Source organism: Callionymus lyra, chromosome 17, assembly GCF_982586985.1.
Source record: "Callionymus lyra chromosome 17, fCalLyr1.hap1.1, whole genome shotgun sequence".
NCBI classification, from domain to species: domain Eukaryota; kingdom Metazoa; phylum Chordata; class Actinopteri; order Syngnathiformes; family Callionymidae; genus Callionymus; species Callionymus lyra.
In genome coordinates this window covers 5,273,933-5,301,518 of record NC_141834.1, presented here as the reverse complement: position 1 = coordinate 5,301,518, position 27,586 = coordinate 5,273,933, and the positions used below count along the sequence as shown (strand labels likewise).

General features: G+C 38.3%; 1 protein-coding gene across 2 annotated transcripts; it reads left to right on the top strand.

The window, feature by feature from the left end:
• Positions 1 to 201: 201 nt before the first annotated feature.
• Positions 202 to 27,586, top strand: LOC148062219 (3',5'-cyclic-AMP phosphodiesterase 7B-like). Of its 2 annotated transcripts, XM_087813267.1 has the most exons (13): positions 202 to 272; positions 2,245 to 2,305; positions 11,786 to 11,875; positions 13,827 to 13,990; positions 14,064 to 14,127; positions 14,195 to 14,290; positions 21,611 to 21,711; positions 22,213 to 22,344; positions 22,430 to 22,521; positions 23,989 to 24,133; positions 24,208 to 24,304; positions 25,098 to 25,178; positions 25,240 to 27,586. In XM_087813267.1, the coding sequence occupies exons 1-13, from the start codon at positions 252 to 254 to the stop codon at positions 25,461 to 25,463; spliced, it is 1,368 nt and encodes a 455-aa protein (XP_087669393.1). In that variant the 5' UTR covers positions 202 to 251; the 3' UTR covers positions 25,464 to 27,586. The 2 variants fall into 2 exon arrangements, with proteins under 2 accessions (XP_087669393.1, XP_087669392.1); XM_087813266.1 differs by lacking the exons at positions 202 to 272; positions 2,245 to 2,305 and adding an exon at positions 5,978 to 6,523.

Genomic DNA, 27,586 nt, shown 5'->3' with positions numbered 1-27,586 from the left:
AGCGCTGATTGGTCCACTTCATCATGTGACGCGCTACGTAACCCCGCTAGTCTGCAGCCTACGTCATCATGCATGTCTGCAGTTGCTGCAGCGGAATAACTTAAGAATTCAGTTGGTTTTTTCTGTTAATATTGTTTGCACTGTATGGATATTTTCTGAATTCATTTGAAGTGAAAGTCTTGTTCCGGCGCCGCGTGTGCAGTGCGAGTGAGGAGAGTCTCAGAGAAGCATCAGCATCAGGATGGTGACAGATGTCCTGTGTGAGTGTGGAGGTATGTTGTCTCTCTGCACCTGTCTTACACCTCTGTGTGTCCTTCAGCTTCTTACCTTCATTCACCAACACAGGCCTTCAATCCTCCAGATATATGTCTGCTTCACACAACGTTAATAAGTCTGTTAAGCATGTTTATTTCAATGCATTTTCTTTTAGTTTCAATGCATAAATATCATTATTAGTTTATATAACTTTCAGCATAATATGTCAGCATCTCGTGGTAGTGTGTGTATTATGTTATAAATGTGATTTTAAATACATAATCAACACTACAAACGTTAAAAATAACTAAAAACTTTCAATTTGTTTTTATTTATAAATGGTTGTCCATGTGTGTTCACTGTCCAGGATCCAGCAGGTGGAAAACAAAAAGAAAACTCAACTGTACTTAAAGAGTATTTAAAACACTCACTTATATATCAGATATATAATCGGTAAAATGATAAAAAAAAAAAAAGTTAAGTGCCAACATGTGTGTTTGTAAGAGGTTTGATAAGAGAACGTTTTGTGGATGATTTGAAACCGTAGACTTTATAATAAGGAGACAATAAAACGACCTTTGAGAGCGAGTGTAGAAAACATTTGATATGTATCATTAATTGTGTGAAAATATGCTTCAAATGTGCATAAAAGTTCAGATTGATGTGTTTGACATTTTAATCCAAATGTAATTATATGAAAACACACTTTCTAATTATTTATTTCAAACATATAGTTGTTGCAAAATCAGAGTGTTCAAATTTATTTTTAAAAAATCACCAAAGGATCTATAAATAAAACATATTTCTCTGATTCTTCTATGGCTCTTTGGCGTTGGCACAGCATCACATGGAAGTTGGTTTATGGGTGTTTTCTTCGTATGCAACGACAAAAACCTGACACATTTACGACCAAAACTCTCTCTCTTACTTCTGCTATTTCTAACAGTTTTGAGGTGGAGGTCATAAAGGTTGTATCTCTCTTCATATAAACGTATAAATGTAACTTTGTAAAAGGGTTACATGAATAGCAGTGAGAAAAAATGTTCCTACATTATCCAACATTTCTATCTTGGGCAGTAACTTTTCTCTCAAACTGTTGATTTTATAACCGGCAATAGAGTTTTTAACTGTTGCACAAAATGAGTAAAGAATATTCTTGTCTATATTACTTAATCAAATATTATCTGGAATGTTTAAAATCCCTTCTCTTACACAGAGCAGTGAAAAATAAAAACTTCAAGAATTTGTTATTATTATCTTCATATCTGCACTCAGTACACTCTGTAGCTCGTTCGCTCTCCGTGCGTCGGGGTGTACATTCCATAAATATTTGATCAAACACAAACTTTATACGACAATACTTGACCTGATTCGTGCAAACGAAAGAGCTGAGTCAGCGCGATCCAAAGTACTTGAGGGGGTCAAGGCTGTTGACGATTTATCAGGGGAAAAAAAAAACCGGACAGGTTACGTGCGAGATAGAGCTCTGTTTGTTGTCTCATGTTTAATCCGAAGAGGTCCTTGAAGTCACTGCAAAGAGTATTTCAGAGTAAATCCATTGATTAGAAGAAAAAGAAGAACACCTAACGAAGGACAAACGCAGCCTTGTCTCCGGCCTTCAGCGGCTGTCATGTGATTATCGTTTGATAGTGTCTGACCCACTTTCCACTCACGGGTGTCACTTCTAGGGCGGCAGATGCCACTCTCGCCTCACGGAAACAAAACCGTCTCACTCGCTGGGCGACGTTGCTGAGAGGCATCGGTGTCTGTTTACAAAACAAAATTATAGAACAATGGTCATAATTCAAAATTAAAGAAACAAACAAATTATTGTTTGTTTACACACAAAAAAAAATCCATTTTACTATTTATCATTAAGTTTGGTGTGTGAATTGAGTTATAATATATGTGAATTATTTTTAGGTGAACTTACGTAAATGTAAAAAAGGATTTGTGTGGTTTAATTCAAAGTGTCTCTTTTCTCAACAGAGGTGTGGACTGGTTGCATTTAAGGATCTGGAGCAGAATGTTACACCAGTTCGCATGCTGGGTAAGAATATATCTTTAATACATGTCAGATTATATTGAAATAGATGATGCACTTCTAATGAAGGCAGTAGACATGAGTCAAGTTGGATATTTATAGCAGCAAACGTTGGAAAACATGCTATTTTTCACCATTAAAAAAGTTTATTTGTTTTCTTTCATGAATTTAAGTCACACCAAACATTTTGGAAATCATCCCTGAATTTTCTGTCATTTTGACTTCCAAACAACTGTATGAGAAACTCAAGGTTTTCATTGATCATCTTACATCAGTTTGTTTAATCATTTTTATATTCTTTACATATATGTTTTTGTGATCTCGCTACCTTTGAGATCTGCTGGTCGACCACTCGCTACTGACTGACAACCCCTGATGGAAGTGTAGGATTTGGGGAATCATTGACGATTAAAAATGTGCTTTTATTGCTTATAGTAATAAGTAATTTGAGGTTAATTAAGTTATACTTATGTTAATAAACATGTAAGAATACAATCATTGTCACTTACGAAGATACAAAGAATTATATGTGTATTTAATCACGCTCTAGGCTGTGAGCAACATTGTGTCTCTTCTTCCCTGTTTCTGTACTTTTGTCACCATGTGACTGTTTCTCAGAAGAACATTTTATTGAGATCTCTGAGAAGCCGTCTCTATGCCATTCAATTATATAATCCGGGTTGACATGTGGAATTATGGGTGATTTTACACAGTGACATAACAGACATAAACAATGAAATCAGTTTATCCTGATAAGTCTAAATCCATGGCAATGTAAGAAATTTTGCTAAGCAACATTTAAAAAGGATTAAACCAGAACTTTCCAATGATTATTTCATTTATTGATTTTTTAGTAAACTAAATAAACAAAACTTAACTCCAAGGAACTTAAGCCTCCTCTAAAAGTATCATACAAAATAAGTATACATAGTAGAAACTAAAGTTACGCAACATCAGAAGGTAAACCAGATTGATGTTGAATTTTTATTTAGGTCAGGATCTCAAGTATCAGGATTATATTTTGTACCTGTGAGTGTGTGGACAATTCAGAGCTGACCTTTGTAGCACTTTAACCAGTTTCAGCTGGATGAGCCACATTTTTATTAATGAAATTCAATTATAAAAATCCAATAATGTCATGAAAACACTGTGAATGTACCCCACCCAAAATAACATACAAACATTAGACCAGTGGAACCATGTTGTCCTGCAGTGCCTGGATGTTTTGTTCTTTAAACACAAACAAAGCGGTTCATTATTTAACCTAAAACCATGTAATTGTTCTATTTATGAAAACGTCGACAGACAATCGTTTTTAGGCAAAGTATTTACACGAAAGAGTTTTCATAAAAGTAGGTCAAATATAAACTAATTTTATACAAACTCTTTCGTGATCACGTGAAACTTGAATCTATATAAAATGGCAGGACCTTATTGGATTAAATGTGCTCCTCAATATTAGGTTAGTGTCACTATATAATTAAACATTACACGGACTCGTTCCATTTCCTTGATTATCTTACTTCCTTTCGCCATCGAGACTCACTAGTCAGAATGAACACACTTAATGATTCCTAAAAAAGAATATTCCTAGAATATTACATTAGAATTTCTGAAAATGGCTGCACAAACAAGAGCCTTGGTGCTGGAAGGCCATGGGTTCAATACCTTCCCCCAATTCTCAGTTGTAATGCATAAGATGTGATTCTCCCTCCATTATCAATGAGCTACTGTTGAACTTCTGTGAATATGTGTTACTGGGTTTCCGTACCAAATATAGCTGTTGGACTGATGTTTTAAGAAGTTCCACGTGTGGACATGAATTCTGGCCTTAATTAGACTAAAACATCACGGAAAGTTTCCAATACACTTTTAAATAAGCATTGGCCAATATAGTTATGAAATAAGTACAAACAACTCAGAAAAACTTAAATAAATACTAGAAATAGAACCTGTTAAGAAAACTAGAATAAAGCTAAGCTAACAAGACCAACTCTGTTTCTTTTTTTCTTTTTTTTAAAAAATATTAAACATCGGTTTTGCCACAAATGTTCCCCTTTCATGGTGTAACCAAAGATACTGACGCTTAAAGTTTGGGGATTTCCAACAAATAAATATGTCAACGATATCAATGACTCCCATGACCTGAGATGAATAAGCGTTTGAAAAGAAAAATAGCCTGACTGCTGTTTTTTTGATCTCATCATTGAAGAATGATCAACTTCATAATTTGATATTTTGTCCTGAAATGAACCCACTAGTGTTTTTGAGAAGTTGTCCTTGACCGTGCACAAATAATGCAATATTGAAAGGCAGGAGTTTCGAGTTAAAGTTTCTTAAATATGTGTTTGCGTTTGTGAAAGTCCTAAGAAGTGATGGCTTCGTCCTCCACTTGGGCAAACTCAATCACAAAAGGGGCCCAAATGTTTATACAGTATAAATCTGTGATATTGTACTTTTTCTGATCCAATTCCTTCAAGGTCCGTTGATCTCTATGATAATCTCTTATTTTAGCACTAATTTCGTAACAGTTCAGGATATCAACATGAACGTTCATCTATTTGATTTGGAGCCAAGCTTCCTAGGGGCCACATAAATTGACTTTTTGGTCCCCGAAACCTTGAATGACAAGTGTTAACTTAGGCAATGGTTCTCAAGTCTGGTTGAGTCAAGTCTAGAGTCGTAGTACTCTTGAAAAGGTCTTGAACTCTTGAATGACTTTGTGCAATATCATCATTAAAGTACTAATAGGACTGGGTTTCCAACTTTGGTTATTTTGTAGCATCAACTGAAATGCAGTTAGTAGTACTGAGTATCGAAACACGCTTCTTCTGACGGTGCAAAGTTTCAGTACAAACACGTAATCATCGGGTTTTTCCGAAGAAAATGAGTGACAATGAAAGTGAACATCAGATTAATTTGTGACTCTTTAGCAAGTGTTTATTTGACCTGGACCTTGTTTTTTTTTTTAAAAGAAGCAGCTCAGAGTGGAAATGTACCAACGCTCAAGATTCATACTGTTTCAACTGGTATTTTTTCTTTTGTGAGAAATGTTAGAGCTGGAATTACAAAAAGTGTTGAACAGTAACATGTATCAAAGTGAAGGTAATGGTATCAGTACTGGTATTGAAAACCTTTGATTGATTATACTAAGTATGCATAAATCAGCACATATTCCTGGTCAGGTAATTAGATTTATCGTACTTAACTTAAGTATTTAAGAAGCTCCAGATCTTTTTAAATTGTTATCAACAAGAACTTGTATTTAATGTTGATATGACTGGAGTCCTATGTGCTCTAGTAAGTTATATAAATAAGTGGAAAGAACGGAGATCAGTAAAAGTGATGTGGTGTATTATATGGATCTGTTCACTCGTTGGACACAGACACACTTGAGATCACATGCTGAATGTATGACCTCAAGCCTCACGTATACGTCGAACCCGAGGCTCGGCCGTGAATCCAAAGCCTCTCTCGTCTCCGTCGGCGTCGCTCATTGGCCGAGCCGAGCATAGGTAGAGGGAGAGAGAGAGAGAGTGAGCCTCCGAGCTCCACCGAGCCGAGAGGAGGGGCTTTTCCACTCCACAACAACGTTGGCGGGAGAGCCTGTGTAGTGGGAGAGAGAATGCGGCAGAAGGCGAGAGCAGGGTATCAGCCGTTCACTCCGACAGGCGGGATCATCGCACGGATTCTTCACTTGCCTTGAATGCGGTCTTTCGCTCGGCGGCTGTATCTCTGAGCATCCTCATCACTGTGTCCTACATCCAGACTTTCTTTTTCATCCTCTCTTCTAGGGCTACCTTGCCTTAGAACTCCCCTTTGTCTCCTGGACTCTTTTTTCTTAAAGTCGTCTTTGAAAGTTTTGATCCCTCGCTTTAGTGACCCCTCGCCCCCCTCAGTAGTCCGTGATAATGCCAGTGCTGGAGGGTCTTTGGGGCACCGATCTGAGCCTGAGGGACCCCACTCTCGGAGTGGAGGTAGAGGATGCGGTCTGTCAGGAAGAGGCCCCCAGCTCACCAGGTTGGGGGCCACTCAGGACACCTCCGGTCACCTGCGGGGGCCTATCCCTGGCCCTGGAACTGCCCTCGCTGATCCGGCAGCTCAGGGCAGCCTGGAGGGCCCGGAAGGCAGCGAACCAAGTCCCGGACCCGAGTGAGAGTAGTACTTGGAGGAAGGCAGAGCCGGAGGAGGTGAAGGAGGAGGACATGAGTGTACATCTGGAAGGTAAACAAGCTCCAAGGTTATTCACACTCAAGTTGATAACTGTATGAATTCTTGAACACGTCTGGTCGGATGTTTTTTTTCATGTACTTTCCAATCAGCCGTTATGGTGTTCTTAACCTTGTTTTGGGGTTTTGGGCACATCCTGTTCTCTCTGATGCGACGATTGTTTTCGTAGTGTATCCCAGGACTAGCCTTAACTAAAATTCTCACGGGAGAATCTTCGCTTTATCTCATTTGGACGACGGGGGTTGTTTATTTTAATCGGGCTGTTTATGACATCGGGTTGGAGGCGAAGGACAGTTCAGACAACCTGGATGAGTGAAACAGTGGATTTTCTCTTCTTTTTTTTTATTTTAAGCCAGTGTAGACTCAATAAAGCTTTGTCACCATCTGCTGATCTGCAGCGATGAGTGTGAATCATCCATCTGTCCGTCAGGGACACCAAGTTCTCTTGTTTGTTGATGCTTCATCGTAAGTGATGTAACATTTGAATATGCAGAGGATTACAACCTCAGAGCGATACAAGCAAAGTTGTGAATAATATATTGTTTTAAGGGATTGAAGTGTTAGTGTTTTCTTTTAGTCATCATGTGTTCTGTTTCCAAGATAGCCGAATGAAAAACATCAATTTTCGCCACAAAACATGTCATTATCAACAAATAGTACTGGGCTTAAAATGGTGTTTTTGGGAGTTTAAATGAATTAACTTTAGTTTTATTTACACAAACAAAATCCTTAAGGGCTTTTTGGAGATAAAAATAAACCATCTAGTTAAGAAAATCCATCAAAAACAAAAAAGAGAGTAAAGTAAACAAGTCTTTCTAAAGGATTTGAGGATTCAATTATTTACAAGCAAAAGTCCAGCTAGAAAAATACATTTAGAGTTTTGATCTTATACTTATATATATATGTATAAAATGCACTTTCTGACTCGATGTCTTCAGTCTCCTCTCTCACCAACAACAACTATCATAAATTAATAATAGTATAGATGTTTTGTCAACATTGTTGATGCTGGTTTTCTCAGAGATGGAGGAGATGAAGTGAGGGGAAAAAAAGAGAGGAATATTTTTAGATTCCTTCTGTTACAGCCCAGTCTTAGTGGTTAAAAACTATAGTTAGATAGTAAATAAGTAGTAATTATTATTATAAAGGAATTCCTATGTGATCATAATTTGTGGATTAAAAGACAATGGTGAACCCTGCAAACCCTACTTTCTATTGTTGTACCTGTTTAAGAAAGTCATGGTGACTCACTCCAAGGAGGAACACCTGTGAGCAACCCAGCGGTGATTCACGAGGCGTAAACGCTGGATTAACACACTTTCCCTTTCTGCCACTGATGACCTCATGCTGACGATGACACGCCGCTGCCTCTTTGTTTGAGCAGCATTGGAAACACTGTGTTCTGACACATCCACGGTTGAACATGAGAGCGTTCAACAAAAGCCTTTGTTCATCTTAATCTGAATTTTAGATAATAATACTGACGGGAAACACAATGCAGTGGTTCTTCACGACAACTCACTACACCTTCTGGTGTTGATTTAAGTGTGTCTTAAATAGATGTTTGACTCTATTGTACTCATCAGTATGTGTCTGTTTTTACAAAACTCTATTTTCATTGAAATATTTACATTAGAGAATGTGCTTAAGCCCCGCCCACTGAACACACTTGATGTTTCTGGAAATGGAACCTTGTTTACCACAAGCACTCTGCTGTGATTGGTCAAGCATCAAGGTTTGTCACTGCACGTCACCAATCCCCAGAGGTCTCCACCTCCAAAGGACTCGTTTTATAAACAAAGCGGGGCGTGATTACAGGTGGCTGGAGAAGGAGTGAAGACCATTATTACATCATAATGGACTCCGCTCTCGTAACCTCTCGTTCGTCGAGATTTCAGACGGGGGAGAACTTTATAAAGTAATAGCTTTAATGTATGGTCATGGTGATAGACTTACTGCATCTTGGAGAGGAAGACTTCAACATTTGAAACATGTAAGTGAGTCAGGAGAGTTAGAGTTTGACATTAGTTGACCTTTTTTAAAATAAATAAGTGGGAGGCACTTATTGCCACACCCGCCTTACGTATGGTGCGAACAAAACAATGAACACCCATGGTCTTACCATGTTTAAAGTCATCCACAGGTTTGATTGGTTTGCTGGGCGGCAAAGCATTGTAGGAGCTGTTCAGGTCACTGTTACTGAGAGGCTTGTTAAAAGGGAATAAGTTCAAATAAATGTTCATTCGTATTTGAATCTTTGTTTAAAAGATTTAATGGACACTGCACTGTGATGTTCCACTGCTACTGAACAGGAATATTTCTCAAATGATCACAAAAAAATGGTGCATTAACTGCTTTCGTAACACAATAATAGGGCTTCTGATGAATCAGCAACCTGTTTTTATATATATATATAATAATATAATAATATATTTTCATATATTATTATATATTGAACAGGTTTTGAAATAAACACAGCCTTCAATTTTGACCCAAAGTTGTTTGTGTACAGACAGTAGCAGCAGCTGTGAAGATGGATGTGTCGGGATAAAGCAGCAGCTGCAGGCAGCAGGAAACATCAGCTGTTGTACGTGGTCCAGTGGTGGCTAGCTTCTGCTGCTGCTGGATCTACTGAACTCTCAGCCGCTCCATTCATCTCACAAAACCTCCAGCACAATTAGTAACGTAAACACCCACACCATCATGTCCGAAATGACAAATAAAATCCAGGTCCTCATGATCAATCGTCTGAGCTCCGTGTTGCTACTGAAGTGGGATGACGCCACATGTTTTAATCTCCTCCTTCAAACGCCTCGTTCACGTTTCCGTCTTAAATGACCCAATTCTTTGCGGCACAGAGACAATGACCTATTTACCGCAACTGAGCGAGAGAGAGAGAGAGAGAGAGACGTGTGGAGGTTTGTTAAACAGGCTTGAGTGGAGATGTTGACAACCGAGGGTTTTTGGAGGAGGATTTGGAGATGGTCGCCAGGTGCTGGAGGAGGGAAGGATGAAGTGAGCATAGATGAGATGCAGCGGTGGGGAGGAGAGCCAGAGGATGATATGATGATGTTTGTTTGTTCAGGGTAGAGATGGGGATCGTAGCGATACCCCCCCTCCTTACAGATGATGGATTTCCTTCTCTTTGTCTGCCAGAAAAGTGGATAAAAAAAAAAAGAATTCCTCTCTCATCTTCTCTCTGAGGGAAAACTAGGGCAGCGGGACGTTTCACCCCCACGTTCCCTGGCTGAGTCAGTACCTTCAAGCTGTTTGTGTTGATCAGACATGCATGAATAGGGAACGATTCCCTTTTCCCCCTCGTATGTTTAATGTATGCCGTACCGACTCGTCCTCAGTAGCACGCGAAGGTGTGTTTAAGGCCACCGCAGTGTCCCGACAAGACCGCCATCAGTCGAGTTGTTTTTATCTTCTTATGTGCAGTCGAGGAGCTATCACGCTCTACTTCTTCACGTCCGACGTCTGAATTATTCATCCTCCTTTTCTTTGTTTAAGATAACGTTGACGTGAACAACACCATTTTTAATGTGAATGGATAAAAAGTATGCATTATTTATTTACTTATTTACTCCTTCTTCTTCCATATACTCACCTTTCTGTTGATCAAATGCTTTAACTAAGGGGAGATACAAAGTGTTATTTTGAGGAGTCTGTCCCAGCTGTTTAGGGCGACAGATAGAGAAACCATTTATACACACACTCTAATCTAACGACAATGTAGAGCAGGGGTGTCCAACTTAAACAGGAGGTGCACATCAGTGTGATTGTGATGTTATCTTTTCTTTGTCGGAGGTTCGATCCATCTTATTCATATCTGCCTCGCACACTCCCAGTGAATTCCTTATCTTATCTTCAACACCGGCGTCTTGATAGATAACGAAGTCAAGGCAAATGTTATTCTACTTTAGTATTGATCCAACCATTCGGCCTCATAAAATATTACTAAAGGTTCAGATTTGGACCCCGAGCCTTGAGTTTGATGTAGTGACTCATGTGATGTAGAGTTTTTAAATTAATCTCAATAAAAAAATAAAAAATCACGTTTAAATAGGTGTTAATCAAGCTTTGTTTTTCCAATTTTGGGGGTTTTACTGGATGTATTTTTACGATTAATTACTCAAACAATAACAAGCTCAGTTTTTAAATATGAATAATCAAGTATTGTTTTCTCACCACATTTTAATTGGATTTGTCAAATTACGTGATTAATTAACTACAATTATCAATGTTTTGATCCTTCACAACCATGAATTAAAATGCATTTAAACATTTACATAAAAATAGGTGTTGATCAACAAGATTTTTGATTTAATTAGTGGTGTCAAAGTACATGATCATTTGTAATTAATTAAGTAGTTATGAACAATTACTCTGTTTCTTATATATTGATGTTTTTATCTGCCACAACTTTACATTCAAATAAAAGAATAGTTGTTTAATCAAGCATTGTTTTCCAAATATTCTTTGGTTTTAATTATTTAGTTATGTGTCAAATGACCTAATTCAATGCAGGTAATTACTAAAGTATTAAACAGTAACTGTCAGTTCCAATGAAAAAAATACTTTTTTTAATCATTGATCTAATTTTTGATCTGCCACAGTAATTAAAGTTTATTTATAATAATTATACTAATCCCAATAATACATTTTCTGGACACCCAAGGTCACTGTACATAATATTTAAAAAAAATATATTGTCAGTTTAGATTTTTTTAAGTGAGATTAATGGAGATGTATTATATCTAATATATACAAATCATAATAAAATATCGGGACAGCACTCTATAGTGGAAAAACTGTGACCATGATTTTAAATGAATTTTTCAAGGACTCAGCAGGGAAGCAAAAGTTGGAACAAGTAGTTCTGGAACCTGAGCACAAGCATGATGGTCTGATGATTCTACGTCAAAGATATTCTTGTTAATGGAACATATTTAGACACAAATCAACATCTGTTTCCCTTTTGTGGTGCCGCGGCAGCAGAGAACAACCAGACTGGTTGTCCTCCGGTCACCCTGCTGTCTGCTCCACTCAGAATCCACTCATCAACACCTCGCTTGTTAATCGCTCTCCCGGCGTCGTGAGCCAAATCTCGCCGGGCCGCTCTCGCAAGAGACACTGATTCATACATTCGTTTGCTTACAAACTTTAGTATAACAAGTTGCAATACATGTTGTTTTTGCCAAGAACATCAATCTTCACAACAAATGATTCTCTGTCCCTCTGTTCTTTACGCAGCTGATGGCAGACTGAGCACTCATCATGCTGGTGTGTTGCTGGCCGAGCGACGAGGATCCTACCCACTGATCGACCTGCACGTCCACAGAAGTAACTCCTCGCTCTCTTCTCTATGATATATATTCAATGTATAGCCTTCGTGCCTCAGGGGTTTAATGCGGAGGGTCTTTAAGCTGCAATGGGAATGATTTTAGAACAAATAGCAAGAACCATAATTATATATTTCTTTATTTTAATCTCATCTTGTCACTTAACCATATGTGTGTTGTTTTAACACAGTCACACACATATTCCTATTGTTATCATATATTTTCTTTTTCACCTAACAAAATATTTTATTCTTAGTTAATTTATGTGTATTATTGTAGCCAATGTTAGTGTCTTAGTAGAGCATGGCGCACGAGCAGCAGCAGTAAGAAGCCATACACGTGAATAAAAATGTCTTATAAATACAGATCAAACTTCAAAACACCATAAAAATGTTATAATCTTTCTTTCGTCTAACACTTTACATATCCTAAAAAAATATATACGTTTTTAAATACGTTAAGAACCCTTTGTGTGGCTTTACTTGACAGCCTGATGAACAAAAATACCCTCAGCAGCATTGATATTAAACATGTAGTAATAACTGTCAAATAAAAAAAAAAAAGTTTATCATTCAGTAATTACATGAAAATGATAAATGAGTCCTTTGAAATAAACACATTTACGAACTCTATAGATAATAATACAATACGTAACATTTTGAGTAATATCATTAATTATTTCATTTATATTTAATTTATTGATTTATTTTAATTGTATACAGTCATGACTGATCCAGGACACTGGAAAGCAACGCAACAAGAACCTTTCTCTTGTTCTGTAGATTCATTCACGGAGTAAGCTGCAATATGCAATAACTCGGTTCTGACACTTGGGGGAGCCAGAAACAATATTCTCAATCTTACGTATTGGTGCTTAAGTTTGCTCTAAACCCATTCAAAATCAGAAATATTTTTTCCATCAAGGCAAATTTCTTTTTAGTTGCAGTTACTCCGTACACAGCATTAAAAGACAGTGTCAATGTCTAAGATCATTACAATAAACACAAGTTGAAAAAAAAAATATATATATATATTTGTATATGTAGATATAAATATTAAATATGAATATCAACATGTACATTCCAGTATTATTGCACAGAAGAATTAATGCACCAACTGTTGCTGCAAAATACCAGAATAATAAACACATTTTTCATAGATTTAAATCAAGTAAAAATAACCTTAAATTAATTAAGAATGAAAGTGTTTATCTGACTTTTGATACATGTTTTTTTGTTATTAGTTTCTCCTTTATTTATTAAACTTTGACCTGAGCTTAGCATCAAACCAGTAAATTAGATTTGAAGCACTTGAGTTACATGAACACTTAAATGAAAGTAGCAACAAATCAATTCAAGACTTGTTCAGAAAAACACAATCTTTCACATAATTAGTTTTGAAGATAAAAATAGTAACAAGCAGTGAAACGATCCTCACAACATATTTTGTTTTTATGTGACCACAGTAATCCATGACCTCAGCGACCGTTTTATTAGTATTGTGCGCGTGAACTTGATAAGTCTCGGTTCATGTCTAACATTGAATGTTGCGGCTCTGTTTAGATCTGTTTTTGTGATGTGAGGAAACTTTGTTAAACTAGTTAAAACCAGGTCAAAGTTCAAAGTTCAAACAAAATCGTGACGCACGAAAATTCCACATTATTATTTGGAACACTGATCCAATAATCAATGAATCACCGCAAGGGTTTGAATAAAAACATACTGTGAGGGAGTTCTTATCCGCGTCAAAAAATGTTTTTCTCTTTGACAAATACTTCTTTAAATGCTGAAATGATTTTAATAATGTTTTTAATCAACGATATAATTAATAAATGGTATGAGAGTAATGTGTGCACCTATATAATCACGTTATCATTATTATTTATTATTAAATATGCAGGCCCAAGTATGTTTATTAAAATATAAAACTAATTGAATCGTGTGCTATACCAGCCAGTGTCCAGCAGGGGGAGGTTGAGACTGGCACAAAGAAAAAGCTGAAGCGTCTTCTGAGCTTCCAGAGATACTGCCATGCCTCCAGACTTCTGAGGGGTTTAGTACCCACAACCCCGGAGTCTCTATACTTACTGGATGACGACTACGTGGGACAAGCTGGGGTAAAGACGCACAAATGAACAGAAATAAATAGATATTCGTGACTTTAACTGTGTGACTTGTTTGTTTTCACAGCACATGTTATCCAAAGTCGGCACGTGGAACTTTGACATCTTCCTCTTTGATCGTCTTACAAATGGTAACAAACTTATTAAAGTTGTTTTTACAGAAGAATGTGATCATTCTTGTAACTCTTCTTTACTCAGGTAACGGCCTTGTTACCCTCATGTGTCATCTCTTCAACGTCTACGGTCTCATCCACCACTTTCAGCTGGACATGGTCAAGCTGCACAGATTTCTCAGTAAGAAGCAACACTTCATCTAATTCTCTCACATGTCTTCAGTGTATAATAATCAGTTTCCAAACAAGGTTTTTTTTTCGTTTGTATGCCTGTAACGTTGTGAGTGTAGTTATTTATATTTGTAAAGCAGACCAGGGTCACAAAGAACTTAAACAACAGAACGACAAACTGTGTTTTCTTTGTTTCTTTGCAGCAATCGTCACTAGTTTCTTTGCAGCAATCTTCACTAGTTTCTTTGCAGCAATCGTCACTAGTTTCTTTGCACCAATCGTCACTAGTTTCTTTGCAGCAATCGTCACTAGTTTCTTTGCAGCAATCGTCACTAGTTTCTTTGCACCAATCGTCACTAGTTTCTTTGCAGCAATCGTCACTAGTTTCTTTGCACCAATCGTCACTAGTTTCTTTGCAGCAATCGTAACTAGTTTCTTTGCAGCAATCGTCACTAGTTTCTTTGCACCAATCGTCACTAGTTTCTTTGCAGCAATCGTAACTAGTTTCTTTGCAGCAATCATCACTAGTTTCTTTGCACCAATCGTCACTAGTTTCTTTGCAGCAATCATCACTAGTTTCTTTGCCGCAATCGTCACTAGTTTCTTTGCCGCAATCGTCACTAGTTTCTTTGCAGCAATCGTCACTAGTTTCTTTGCAGCAATCGTCACTAGTTTCTTTGCACCAATCGTCACTAGTTTCTTTGCCGCAATCGTCACTAGTTTCTTTGCCGCAATCGTCACTAGTTTCTTTGCAGCAATCATCACTAGTTTCTTTGCAGCAATCATCACTAGTTTCTTTGCCGCAATCGTCACTAGTTTCTTTGCAGCAATCGTCACTAGTTTCTTTGCAGCAATCGTAACTAGTTTCTTTGCAGCAATCATCACTAGTTTCTTTGCAGCAATCATCACTAGTTTCTTTGCCGCAATCGTCACTAGTTTCTTTGCAGCAATCGTCACTAGTTTCTTTGCAGCAATCGTAACTAGTTTCTTTGCAGCAATCATCACTAGTTTCTTTGCAGCAATCATCACTAGTTTCTTTGCCGCAATCGTCACTAGTTTCTTTGCAGCAATCGTCACTAGTTTCTTTGCAGCAATCGTCACTAGTTTTTTTGCAGCAATCATCACTAGTTTCTTTGCCGCAATCGTCACTAGTTTCTTTGCAGAAATCGTCACTAGTTTCTTTGCCGCAATCATCACTAGTTTCTTTGCAGCAATCGTAACTAGTTTCTTTGCAGCAATCATCACTAGTTTCTTTGCCGCAATCATCACTAGTTTCTTTGCAGCAATCGTAACTAGTTTCTTTGCAGCAATCGTAACTAGTTTCTTTGCAGCAATCATCACTAGTTTCTTTGCCGCAATCGTCACTAGTTTCTTTGCAGCAATCGTCACTAGTTTCTTTGCACCAATCGTCACTAGTTTCTTTGCAGCAATCGTCACTAGTTTCTTTGCAGCAATCGTCACTAGTTTCTTTGCAGCAATCGTCACTAGTTTCTTTGCAGCAATCGTCACTAGTTTCTTTGCCGCAATCGTCACTAGTTTCTTTGCAGCAATCGTCACTAGTTTCTTTGCACCAATCATCACTAGTTTCTTTGCCGCAATCGTCACTAGTTTCTTTGCACCAATCGTCACTAGTTTCTTTGCACCAATCGTAACTAGTTTCTTTGCAGCAATCGTAACTAGTTTCTTTGCAGCAATCATCACTAGTTTCTTTGCCGCAATCGTCACTAGTTTCTTTGCCGCAATCGTCACTTGTTTCTTTGCAGCAATCTTCACTAGTTTCTTTGCAGCAATCGTCACTAGTTTCTTTGCACCAATCGTCACTAGTTTCTTTGCAGCAATCGTCACTAGTTTCTTTGCAGCAATCGTCACTAGTTTCTTTGCACCAATCGTCACTAGTTTCTTTGCAGCAATCGTCACTAGTTTCTTTGCACCAATCGTCACTAGTTTCTTTGCAGCAATCGTAACTAGTTTCTTTGCAGCAATCGTAACTAGTTTTCTTTGCAGCAATCATCACTAGTTTCTTTGCCGCAATCGTCACTAGTTTCTTTGCCCCAATCGTCACTAGTTTCTTTGCAGCAATCGTCACTAGTTTCTTTGCAGCAATCGTCACTAGTTTCTTTGCACCAATCGTCACTAGTTTCTTTGCCGCAATCGTCACTAGTTTCTTTGCCGCAATCGTCACTAGTTTCTTTGCAGCAATCATCACTAGTTTCTTTGCAGCAATCATCACTAGTTTCTTTGCCGCAATCGTCACTAGTTTCTTTGCAGCAATCGTCACTAGTTTCTTTGCAGCAATCGTAACTAGTTTCTTTGCAGCAATCATCACTAGTTTCTTTGCAGCAATCATCACTAGTTTCTTTGCCGCAATCGTCACTAGTTTCTTTGCAGCAATCGTCACTAGTTTCTTTGCAGCAATCGTAACTAGTTTCTTTGCAGCAATCATCACTAGTTTCTTTGCCGCAATCGTCACTAGTTTCTTTGCCGCAATCGTCACTAGTTTCTTTGCAGCAATCGTCACTAGTTTCTTTGCAGCAATCGTCACTAGTTTTTTTGCAGCAATCATCACTAGTTTCTTTGCCGCAATCGTCACTAGTTTCTTTGCAGCAATCGTCACTAGTTTCTTTGCCGCAATCATCACTAGTTTCTTTGCAGCAATCGTAACTAGTTTCTTTGCAGCAATCATCACTAGTTTCTTTGCCGCAATCATCACTAGTTTCTTTGCAGCAATCGTAACTAGTTTCTTTGCAGCAATCGTAACTAGTTTCTTTGCAGCAATCATCACTAGTTTCTTTGCCGCAATCGTCACTAGTTTCTTTGCAGCAATCGTCACTAGTTTCTTTGCACCAATCGTCACTAGTTTCTTTGCAGCAATCGTCACTAGTTTCTTTGCACCAATCGTCACTAGTTTCTTTGCAGCAATCGTCACTAGTTTCTTTGCAGCAATCGTCACTAGTTTCTTTGCAGCAATCGTCACTAGTTTCTTTGCCGAAATCGTCACTAGTTTCTTTGCAGCAATCGTCACTAGTTTCTTTGCACCAATCATCACTAGTTTCTTTGCCGCAATCGTCACTAGTTTCTTTGCACCAATCGTCACTAGTTTCTTTGCACCAATCGTAACTAGTTTCTTTGCAGCAATCGTCACTAGTTTCTTTGCAGCAATCGTCACTAGTTTCTTTGCACCAATCGTCACTAGTTTCTTTGCAGCAATCGTCACTAGTTTCTTTGCACCAATCGTCACTAGTTTCTTTGCAGCAATCGTAACTAGTTTCTTTGCAGCAATCGTAACTAGTTTTCTTTGCAGCAATCATCACTAGTTTCTTTGCCGCAATCGTCACTAGTTTCTTTGCCCCAATCGTCACTAGTTTCTTTGCAGCAATCGTCACTAGTTTCTTTGCAGCAATCGTCACTAGTTTCTTTGCACCAATCGTCACTAGTTTCTTTGCCGCAATCGTCACTAGTTTCTTTGCCACAATCGTCACTAGTTTCTTTGCAGCAATCATCACTAGTTTCTTTGCAGCAATCATCACTAGTTTCTTTGCCGCAATCGTCACTAGTTTCTTTGCAGCAATCGTCACTAGTTTCTTTGCAGCAATCGTAACTAGTTTCTTTGCAGCAATCATCACTAGTTTCTTTGCAGCAATCATCACTAGTTTCTTTGCCGCAATCGTCACTAGTTTCTTTGCAGCAATCGTCACTAGTTTCTTTGCAGCAATCGTAACTAGTTTCTTTGCAGCAATCATCACTAGTTTCTTTGCCGCAATCGTCACTAGTTTCTTTGCCGCAATCGTCACTAGTTTCTTTGCAGCAATCGTCACTAGTTTCTTTGCAGCAATCGTCACTAGTTTTTTTGCAGCAATCATCACTAGTTTCTTTGCCGCAATCGTCACTAGTTTCTTTGCAGCAATCGTCACTAGTTTCTTTGCCGCAATCATCACTAGTTTCTTTGCAGCAATCGTAACTAGTTTCTTTGCAGCAATCATCACTAGTTTCTTTGCCGCAATCATCACTAGTTTCTTTGCAGCAATCGTAACTAGTTTCTTTGCAGCAATCGTAACTAGTTTCTTTGCAGCAATCATCACTAGTTTCTTTGCCGCAATCGTCACTAGTTTCTTTGCAGCAATCGTCACTAGTTTCTTTGCACCAATCGTCACTAGTTTCTTTGCAGCAATCGTCACTAGTTTCTTTGCACCAATCGTCACTAGTTTCTTTGCAGCAATCGTCACTAGTTTCTTTGCAGCAATCGTCACTAGTTTCTTTGCAGCAATCGTCACTAGTTTCTTTGCCGAAATCGTCACTAGTTTCTTTGCAGCAATCGTCACTAGTTTCTTTGCACCAATCATCACTAGTTTCTTTGCCGCAATCGTCACTAGTTTCTTTGCACCAATCGTCACTAGTTTCTTTGCACCAATCGTAACTAGTTTCTTTGCAGCAATCGTAACTAGTTTCTTTGCAGCAATCATCACTAGTTTCTTTGCCGCAATCGTCACTAGTTTCTTTGCCGCAATCGTCACTAGTTTCTTTGCACCAATCGTAACTAGTTTCTTTGCAGCAATCGTCACTAGTTTCTTTGCAGCAATCGTCACTAGTTTCTTTGCACCAATCGTCACTAGTTTCTTTGCCGCAATCGTCACTAGTTTCTTTGCCGCAATCGTCACTAGTTTCTTTGCAGCAATCATCACTAGTTTCTTTGCAGCAATCATCACTAGTTTCTTTGCCGCAATCGTCACTAGTTTCTTTGCAGCAATCGTCACTAGTTTCTTTGCAGCAATCATCACTAGTTTCTTTGCAGCAATCATCACTAGTTTCTTTGCAGCAATTATCACTAGTTTCTTTGCCGCAATCGTCACTAGTTTCTTTGCCGCAATCGTCACTAGTTTCTTTGCAGCAATCGTCACTAGTTTCTTTGCCGCAATCGTCACTAGTTTCTTTGCAGCAATCGTCACTAGTTTCTTTGCAGCAATCATCACTAGTTTCTTTGCAGCAATCGTCACTAGTTTCTTTGCACCAATCGTCACTAGTTTCTTTGCAGCAATCGTCACTAGTTTCTTTGCCGCAATCGTCACTAGTTTCTTTGCACCAATCGTCACTAGTTTCTTTGCACCAATCGTCACTAGTTTCTTTGCAGCAATCGTCACTAGTTTCTTTGCAGCAATCATCACTAGTTTCTTTGCAGCAATCGTCACTAGTTTCTTTGCAGCAATCATCACTAGTTTCTTTGCCGCAATCGTCACTAGTTTCTTTGCAGCAATCGTCACTAGTTTCCTTGCAGCAATCGTAACTAGTTTCTTTGCCGCAATCGTCACTAGTTTCTTTGCAGCAATCATCACTAGTTTCTTTGCCGCAATCGTCACTAGTTTCTTTGCAGCAATCTTCACTAGTTTCTTTGCAGCAATCGTCACTAGTTTCTTTGCACCAATCATCACTAGTTTCTTTGCCGCAATCGTCACTAGTTTCTTTGCACCAATCATCACTAGTTTCTTTGCCGCAATCGTCACTAGTTTCTTTGCACCAATCATCACTAGTTTCTTTGCAGCAATCGTCACTAGTTTCTTTGCACCAATCATCACTAGTTTCTTTGCCGCAATCGTCACTAGTTTCTTTGCAGCAATCATCACTAGTTTCTTTGCACCAATCGTCACTAGTTTCTTTGCACCAATCATCACTAGTTTCTTTTCACCAATCGTCACTAGTTTCTTTGCACCAATCATCACTAGTTTCTTTTCACCAATCGTCACTAGTTTCTTTGCACCAATCATCACTAGTTTCTTTGCACCAATCATCACTAGTTTCTTTGCACCAATCGTCACTAGTTTCTTTGCACCAATCATCACTAGTTTCTTTTCACCAATCGTCACTAGTTTCTTTGCACCAATCATCACTAGTTTCTTTTCACCAATCGTCACTAGTTTCAATTGTCACTAGTGGTGACCCAGAAGCGGATTGTAATAAAGTCACACAAGCCAAGGTAGAATTAAATACAAATATAATTTTTAAAGATACAAGTACAAAACCAAAAACATCCGCTAGAGGGGGATAAATAACAGTCCATCATGAAAATTGTCCATAGAAAAAACAAAAAGTAGCCGACGAGGGGCAACAGAAAGCGAGAGCCGCTAGAACACAAAAAGGCAAATATTAGAACTAAAGAAAAACTCGCCAAAAAATGAGGAACAAAAAGCGCTGACAGAAAAGCAGTCAGGATTCAGGATTCAGTCTCTTAACAACCAATGAACGAAGCACACAGGAGTCAGCAGATTACAGAAGGGTGAAGAGTAGCAACATACTGACACCGACAACAGGTCCACATTCCCTCTTTAAAGAGGGATTGTCTGCAGCTGTGGTCTCGCCGGGGTAGTCCCCCTCACCGACTGTCAACAAAGAAAATACAGGGCAGGAGAAGGGAACAGAAAGTGCCCAAAAAAAAGTCTCAGGAACAGGGACCATGACACGATAGTCAATCAATATATCCTTGGAGAAAAGTTCCAAACGCCTCAAATAACAACGTCTAAAAAATAGAAAATTCAAAACGTATCCACACTGGAAAAAACAAAACAAAAAGGCAGGCACTCAGAACAAAGGCAGGGCACGGCTAAAGATCGGGATCTCAGCGGCAAATGGTCTGGAGACGCAATACTCTGGCAGATTGTTCTGGGAAAAGATGCTGCTTTTCAATGCGAAGAACCTGCCACTCGTGGGAGCCTGCCTGCTCTGTCATAAAGCAAATGACATAAGAACGGATAGACAATAACAAAATATAACGGGATGCCAAACAAATATTTTAAATAATATATAAATAATATCTATTTTTTAATATTCTGTATTCCATGAATTCATGTTTTTTAATTTTAGTGTATGTAGGGATGGTTTTCAGTGGGAATAATTACTTAGAAACATTATTATTAGTCAGCACGGGAACAGAGGAAGAAGGATTGATACATGCCTAGTTTCCACTCAGACAAGTAGGATTTTAAATCAGTAATGCCCTTACTTATTGTCACCAAAATTGGCATTCAATAACACAACGAACCTCAGAGCAGGGAGGCAATGACATGTTAAAATGTTCAAACACGAATTAACACATGTGACTTCACCACTAAAAATGCCTAAAGGTAAACTGAATTCTCACACAGTCATGTCTTGTATCATTCAATTGTAAATCTGTTTGTTTTAAGCTTTTTTTTTAATCATTCGTCCAACAGCCAGTCGTTGGACACGATTTTGTTTTCTGGGATTAATGTCAAAGTAGGTCAAGTGTATTTGCTGAAGGAGTGAGAACAGGATGTTCCCATCTTTGTCTCTGGTCTGACATGACATTGTCTCCCTGCGTCAGGTATGGTGCAAGAAGACTACCACTCGCAAAACCCCTACCACAACGCCGTCCATGCTGCCGATGTCACGCAGGCCATGTACTGCTACCTGAAGGAGTCCAAGGTGGGTTGAGACACACGGAGGCTTTGACTTTGACAAGCTGCCCGGCCTCCCGAGCGCTGAAATCCCTAAAGCCTTTCGGACGAGATTGAGCGTCTCCACGTCTTTGCTTTATCACAGTGATTGTGTTCCTGTCCTTTGTTGCTCCCCAAAGCACTTTGTGATGAACCTATTTTGTTGAAAGCACTTAGACTAATAAATTGAATTGATTGACAGCATCTCATGCACGGATTTTCCTGGTGGCGAGATGTGCGGATCAATGTTGCATTTTGTCCTTCTGTCCACTTGAATAATCATTAAAATAATGTCTGATAGAAATTATCATCTGTTTTTGATAGTTTTATTGTGTTTTTTAATAATTATATAATATTAATTATATCAAAAATGAGATTTTCTTATTCTTTATCACCTTTGGATGACTAAAGTTCCCGGTTTCATGTAAAAAGCATCGGATTTCTGGATGAAAAGCCCTTTTTTTACTTAAATTTACTTGGTTTCGTGCAGCTGGTGGAGCAGCTGAGCCCTCTCGATGTGCTCCTCGGTCTCCTGGCTGCTGCCGCTCACGATGTGGACCACCCTGGAGTCAACCAGCCGTTCCTCATCAAAACCAGACACCACTTGGCTTCTCTCTACCAGGTAGATCGGCTTGTCGGTGGAACAATCTGTCCACGTACAAAAATGTCTCTCCTAAAGATGTTTTTTTTTTTTTTCTTTCTCGAAGAACACGTCGGTGCTGGAGAGTCATCACTGGAGATCCACGGTGGGCATGTTGCGCGAGTCTGGACTCCTGTCACACCTTCCTGCGGATATATCGTAAGAACAAGAAGCTTTTAATAAATATTTAAATTCCGAATATTTTCTTTGTCTTGAGAAATGTGGGTAATAATTTAAAAGCTATTCTCTAATGTTGCAAAAACATCAGTTTAACTACTTTTATTGACTGTATTTTAAACACAACATGGGATTTTTTTTGTGTGTTGGCAGTACAGAATAAAATTATGAAATAAGATAAAAATGTTTTGTATTCAGATAAATGTACATAAAGTAGGTATATTTAAAAATATTAAAAAATATATTTCAAAAGTCAAATTATTCTGACACTAATATTTGATTTGTGTACTTGTCATCAAAAATAAAAAACATTGAAAAGGCCTTAAAAATAAACTAGAAAAGCACTGAAGAGGTGCATACCTCCTCCGAGGTCCTAATATCATTTTAATTTATAAGACTAAGAATAATTACACACATTTCATCACTCAAGCCTTGTTGGCTCATGATAACAAATGAGGAACAGTGACTCAAACCCGAGTTAAACCTCTTGACCATCTGTGATTCCAGAGACAGAAAACTAAATTAACAATAACACTCACACGGAAGCCGATTTAATTTACTAACTTCATTCTTAACTCATTTAAAAAAAATGTTTTTTAATAATCTGTTCCTTTGTCCTTTTATCAATGTTTATTAAGAATTTAATTTACCGTCATTTGCGTCTTACCAACTACATGTCAAAAGAACAGATACAGTATTTACATGTATGAGCTGCACCTCTCTATAGATGTGTTAACGTAGAATGATAAGTGGTTGTTATTTTTTATTAAATGATAGCTTTTATAGTATAGTTGTTGTAACTCGGCAGTAAGACGACTAGATAATAATGATAATAAATGCATAAAATGTATTTAATAATAATTTTAATGAAAGCTTTTGTCTTCTTTTTGCATTAAGTAAGTTCTTTACGCTGCCGTCTCCAACGTCTCCCCATCAATTCATAGAAGCCAAGTTTAAGAGCAGCATCTCCATTTCCTTCTTCAACAGCCAGATCAAACTCCTTTAAGTGTTTTCCTTTATGAGGGTGTTTTTACAAAAAAGACTCCTCAAAACCAGTTAAAAGTTAAATCGTCTTCCTGTGCTTGCTGTTAGAGCGCCACCTGGAGGCTGTTGACCTGTTCAAATCTATACAGTTGTCGCATCATTATATATATCTCAGGCTTCAAAGTGTGAAAAAAAGAAGTGACTGATAGTCCAGAGATTACAGTAAATCCCCTCAGGCAGATACGTTCATAGAACATGATGTAAAAGTGCAGGAACCTACAAAAAAAAGTTCACCAAAGTGATCTTGACCCCAAAAGCGACAGAGCAATAACTCTCAGAGACGCTCGCTGTCTGAGGGAAAAGTCAAGCATGACCACGTTCATGTGTCTTCAGCTATAAATAAAAGCCTGCAGGTGACAGCAGGCAAAAAAACTGACCTCGACCTTGACATGCGTTCCCCTCCAGGCAAGATATAGAGCAGCAGCTCGGCTCGCTCATCCTGGCCACTGACATCAGCAGGCAGAACGAGTTCCTGCTGACATTCAGGGAACATCTGGACAACCAGGACCTGGACCTGCAGCTGGCCTCACATCGACACTTCATCCTGCAGGTGAGCAGCTGTAGCTGCTTTGATAGTGAAGAGTGTTTTCAGCAGCGTGGTTCAAGTCTCCGCTGATGTTCCAGATCGCTCTGAAGTGTGCCGACGTCTGCAACCCATGTCGGGTCTGGCAGCTCAGCAAGCAGTGGAGCGAGAGGGTTTGTGAGGAGTTCTATCGACAGGGTGAGTGGACTGAGACCAGACTGGTTCAAGTTGAATCCCTCCGCATTTCTTATCAGCCATCAGAGTCAATCATGCAAAAACAGAATGAAATGTATCAAAAATAGATCTATAAAACTAAATGAACTCTATGAAAAATGTTGTTGTTATTATTAGTATCTTATTTGTTCTGAAATTATAAGTTTAATTATAAACACTCATGAGTCATGTAGTAGAACTCTCTAGCTATAGATAAAAAAGAAACCTTTATCTAGTTGAGTAAACAAATGTACAGGCAGAATTAAAACAAATAAAATGATTTATGTATGACGGTGCAGTTACACTATTCTGACACCAGAGGGAGACAAAAACTATTTCTAATACCTGCAAATAGGTCCTTTAATATATATATATATATATTTTTTTAATGTTACAGACATCACTGACTTTTAATTACTATTTTGGTCTCTCATAATATTGACACACTCTCTTATTTGCAATCAAATCATATCTTTATTATTTAGCAAACTTGACGAAGAAGAGTTAAATGTCAAGAACCGTAAATAAATATTTAGTTTCACAGGCACTCATAAAGTTGAAAATTCCATCTGATTTGTATGTGTTTTTCCTAAGTTATGTACAGTATCTGTCTATTATTTAAATTGCAACTTATCTCAATTCATAATTTTTAACAATTCTACAGTCATGAGGTAAAGATTTAAAAGTCATTTGGTACAAGACCTTGTTTGCCGGCGTGCCATAATAATCTAATACTATAGAATTTTGTTGTTTTGTAAATTGCGTCTTCTTAATCCAGGTGACCTGGAGAGGAAGTTCGACCTGGAGATCAGTCCTCTGTGTAACCAGCAGTCAGACTCTGTCCCGACCATCCAGATCGGTCAGTAGCTCTGAGACCCGCCATCGATGGATGAAACCCTCACGATCCGCTTGTGTTCCAGGCTTCATCTCTTACATCGTGGCGCCTCTGTTTGAGGAGTGGCACCGCTTCACCGAGCCCAGCCTCCTGAGCCGGACCATGATGACCCACCTGAACAAAAACAAGGCCCGCTGGAACTACCTGCTGTACTCGCACAGCTCATCCGAGTCCCAAATACAGCCGGACGCTGAGGAGCCGGAGGGAGAGGGAGGAGGAGGAGGAGGAGGAGGAGAGGACATCCCTTAATGCCTCCTCTTCTGCCAGGCTTTGTCTCTTCATTTGAAAAAAAGGGATGAGTGATAATCCACCTCCTTGTTTGACCTCCGGCGATTCTTGCTGAAGCATCGTGGAGGAGCGCTGGTTTGGCTCCCTCTGCTGGACGAGGGTGGTGTTGCACCCGCCATAAGAAGGGCTGGAGAATCTTAGTAAATAATTCTGATAAGTCCTCAACCCTGAGGAGATCTGAGGCAACCGATGGGATTTTGCACAAAGCTGCTTTCATAGCAACAGAAAGTCACCACTTTAGCTGTTTCAGGCTGGAACAAACAATTCGTTGTGGACTCACAGCAGCTTCTATTAATATATATTCTCTATTAATCGATGAGCGACAGAAGTAACATATTAAGCTCTTTTCTTCTCTTTTTTGTACAGCATGCACTTTTTAACTGGAGCTGACACAAGCGTGTGTCTCACTGCACTGACGTTTAGAAATATAAATCAACTGTAGCTGACACAGAGCCATATATTCTGACCGTTTATGTCACTCACTGTACATATAATAATGAAACTCAGCACTTAACGTACCAAAATGTTTGTACTTGGCGCGACTCACTCGTTTTCTTCCACTCAAAGTCAAAAAACCAGCTCAGAATCTACAAAAGGCCTTAACAGTGTTTCAGACCGACTTTGTTATCGCTGACTTTTTGTGTAGTTCTGTAGACGCAACAACACACAGCGTGCCATGGTTTCCTTCGTTCCTCATGTGACCTCTGGACGTGATGCTGCAGCCTTCAAGTGCACTCAGTAACTCTCACCCCCAGAGACGCTTCAATGCAATACAGGTAGTTATCGACAGTCGTTTTCCATTTTTATTTTTCTGTTTTTTATAGTAACTAAACAGCTTTGGAACATACTTTCAGAAACTCACTTTTTCTATGACTATGACTCCATAGCGTCTTCTCTCCTTCTAAATATTAATGTGTTTAATAAGTGTACTATAAGAGAAGCTCACGTGAAACTGTGAACTATATAAATGTGATTCAACAAGCGCTCTTTATTCTTAATTATTCTCTGAGACAATTACTGATATATATATATATGTTTAACTATGAATTGAATTGAATATGAAATTGTGAAAATATATGTACATCAGTATTGGAGTTGTTAAGACAGGAGGAAAGTCATACACACATTCTTGTATAGATGTATGATACATATGACAATCTATGCTAAATTCAAACTGTTCATGAATGTTCCGCTTTTGATCAAAAATTCAATCTACAATGCTGTCAATCACGCACAAGCTGGCAATCGGAGGTGTGACGAAATGGTCACATGACTTGAGATTAAATCTCGTGGTCAAGATTAACGACACCTTACATCACTTTACTCACATTAACTTATTGGAAGGGCTGAGTATTGGGAAGGAAATTACTATATGATATGTATTCTGATAACTAAATATCATGATATTGATATATTGAGATAAAGTGTTTATAAAATAACCATGAAAATGTTCAAATGTTATGTATTTCTTCTTTAACTAAAATACCAAAATTAAAAATGTCCAAACTTTTACCATTTACTGTAGTGAAGTTTGGGACTATTTTTTACTTCCAACTTGGCTAAAATATTCTAATGTATTCTTTTCTAAAGAGTCTATTGAGAGATGAAATATCGATATATCCGAGATCAAAGTATCACGAGGATATATTACCGTATTATCGTACCGCTATTCTTTTTAAATCTCTTGTTATCAGTTAAAGAATGGAAAAAAATCAATGTGTCGGTTTAAATTTTATGTGTCAATCGTCCATAACTATCTGTGTATTTGAAAACTAAAGCTGCGGAAGTTGTAACAAAAGGGACACAATACAGGGCAGGTACCCAAAATTCGTATTATTGTTATAATTATTATTTTGAAGTCTCCAGACATAACTGCAGCAGCCCTGAACCACACTGATGAAAGGGTTAACTCAGCATCTCCATGGTCATGAATGTAATCGAATAAATCACCAGCTTCAACTATGTTTGAGTCTTCCATGAAATAAGATTCAGTGTTTTAAAGACACGTGATTGTCCAACAGCAGCACTTCTTTCCAGGGGGTTGTTTTTCTCTTTCTTTCAAATAAATGATCTGCAATATTCAA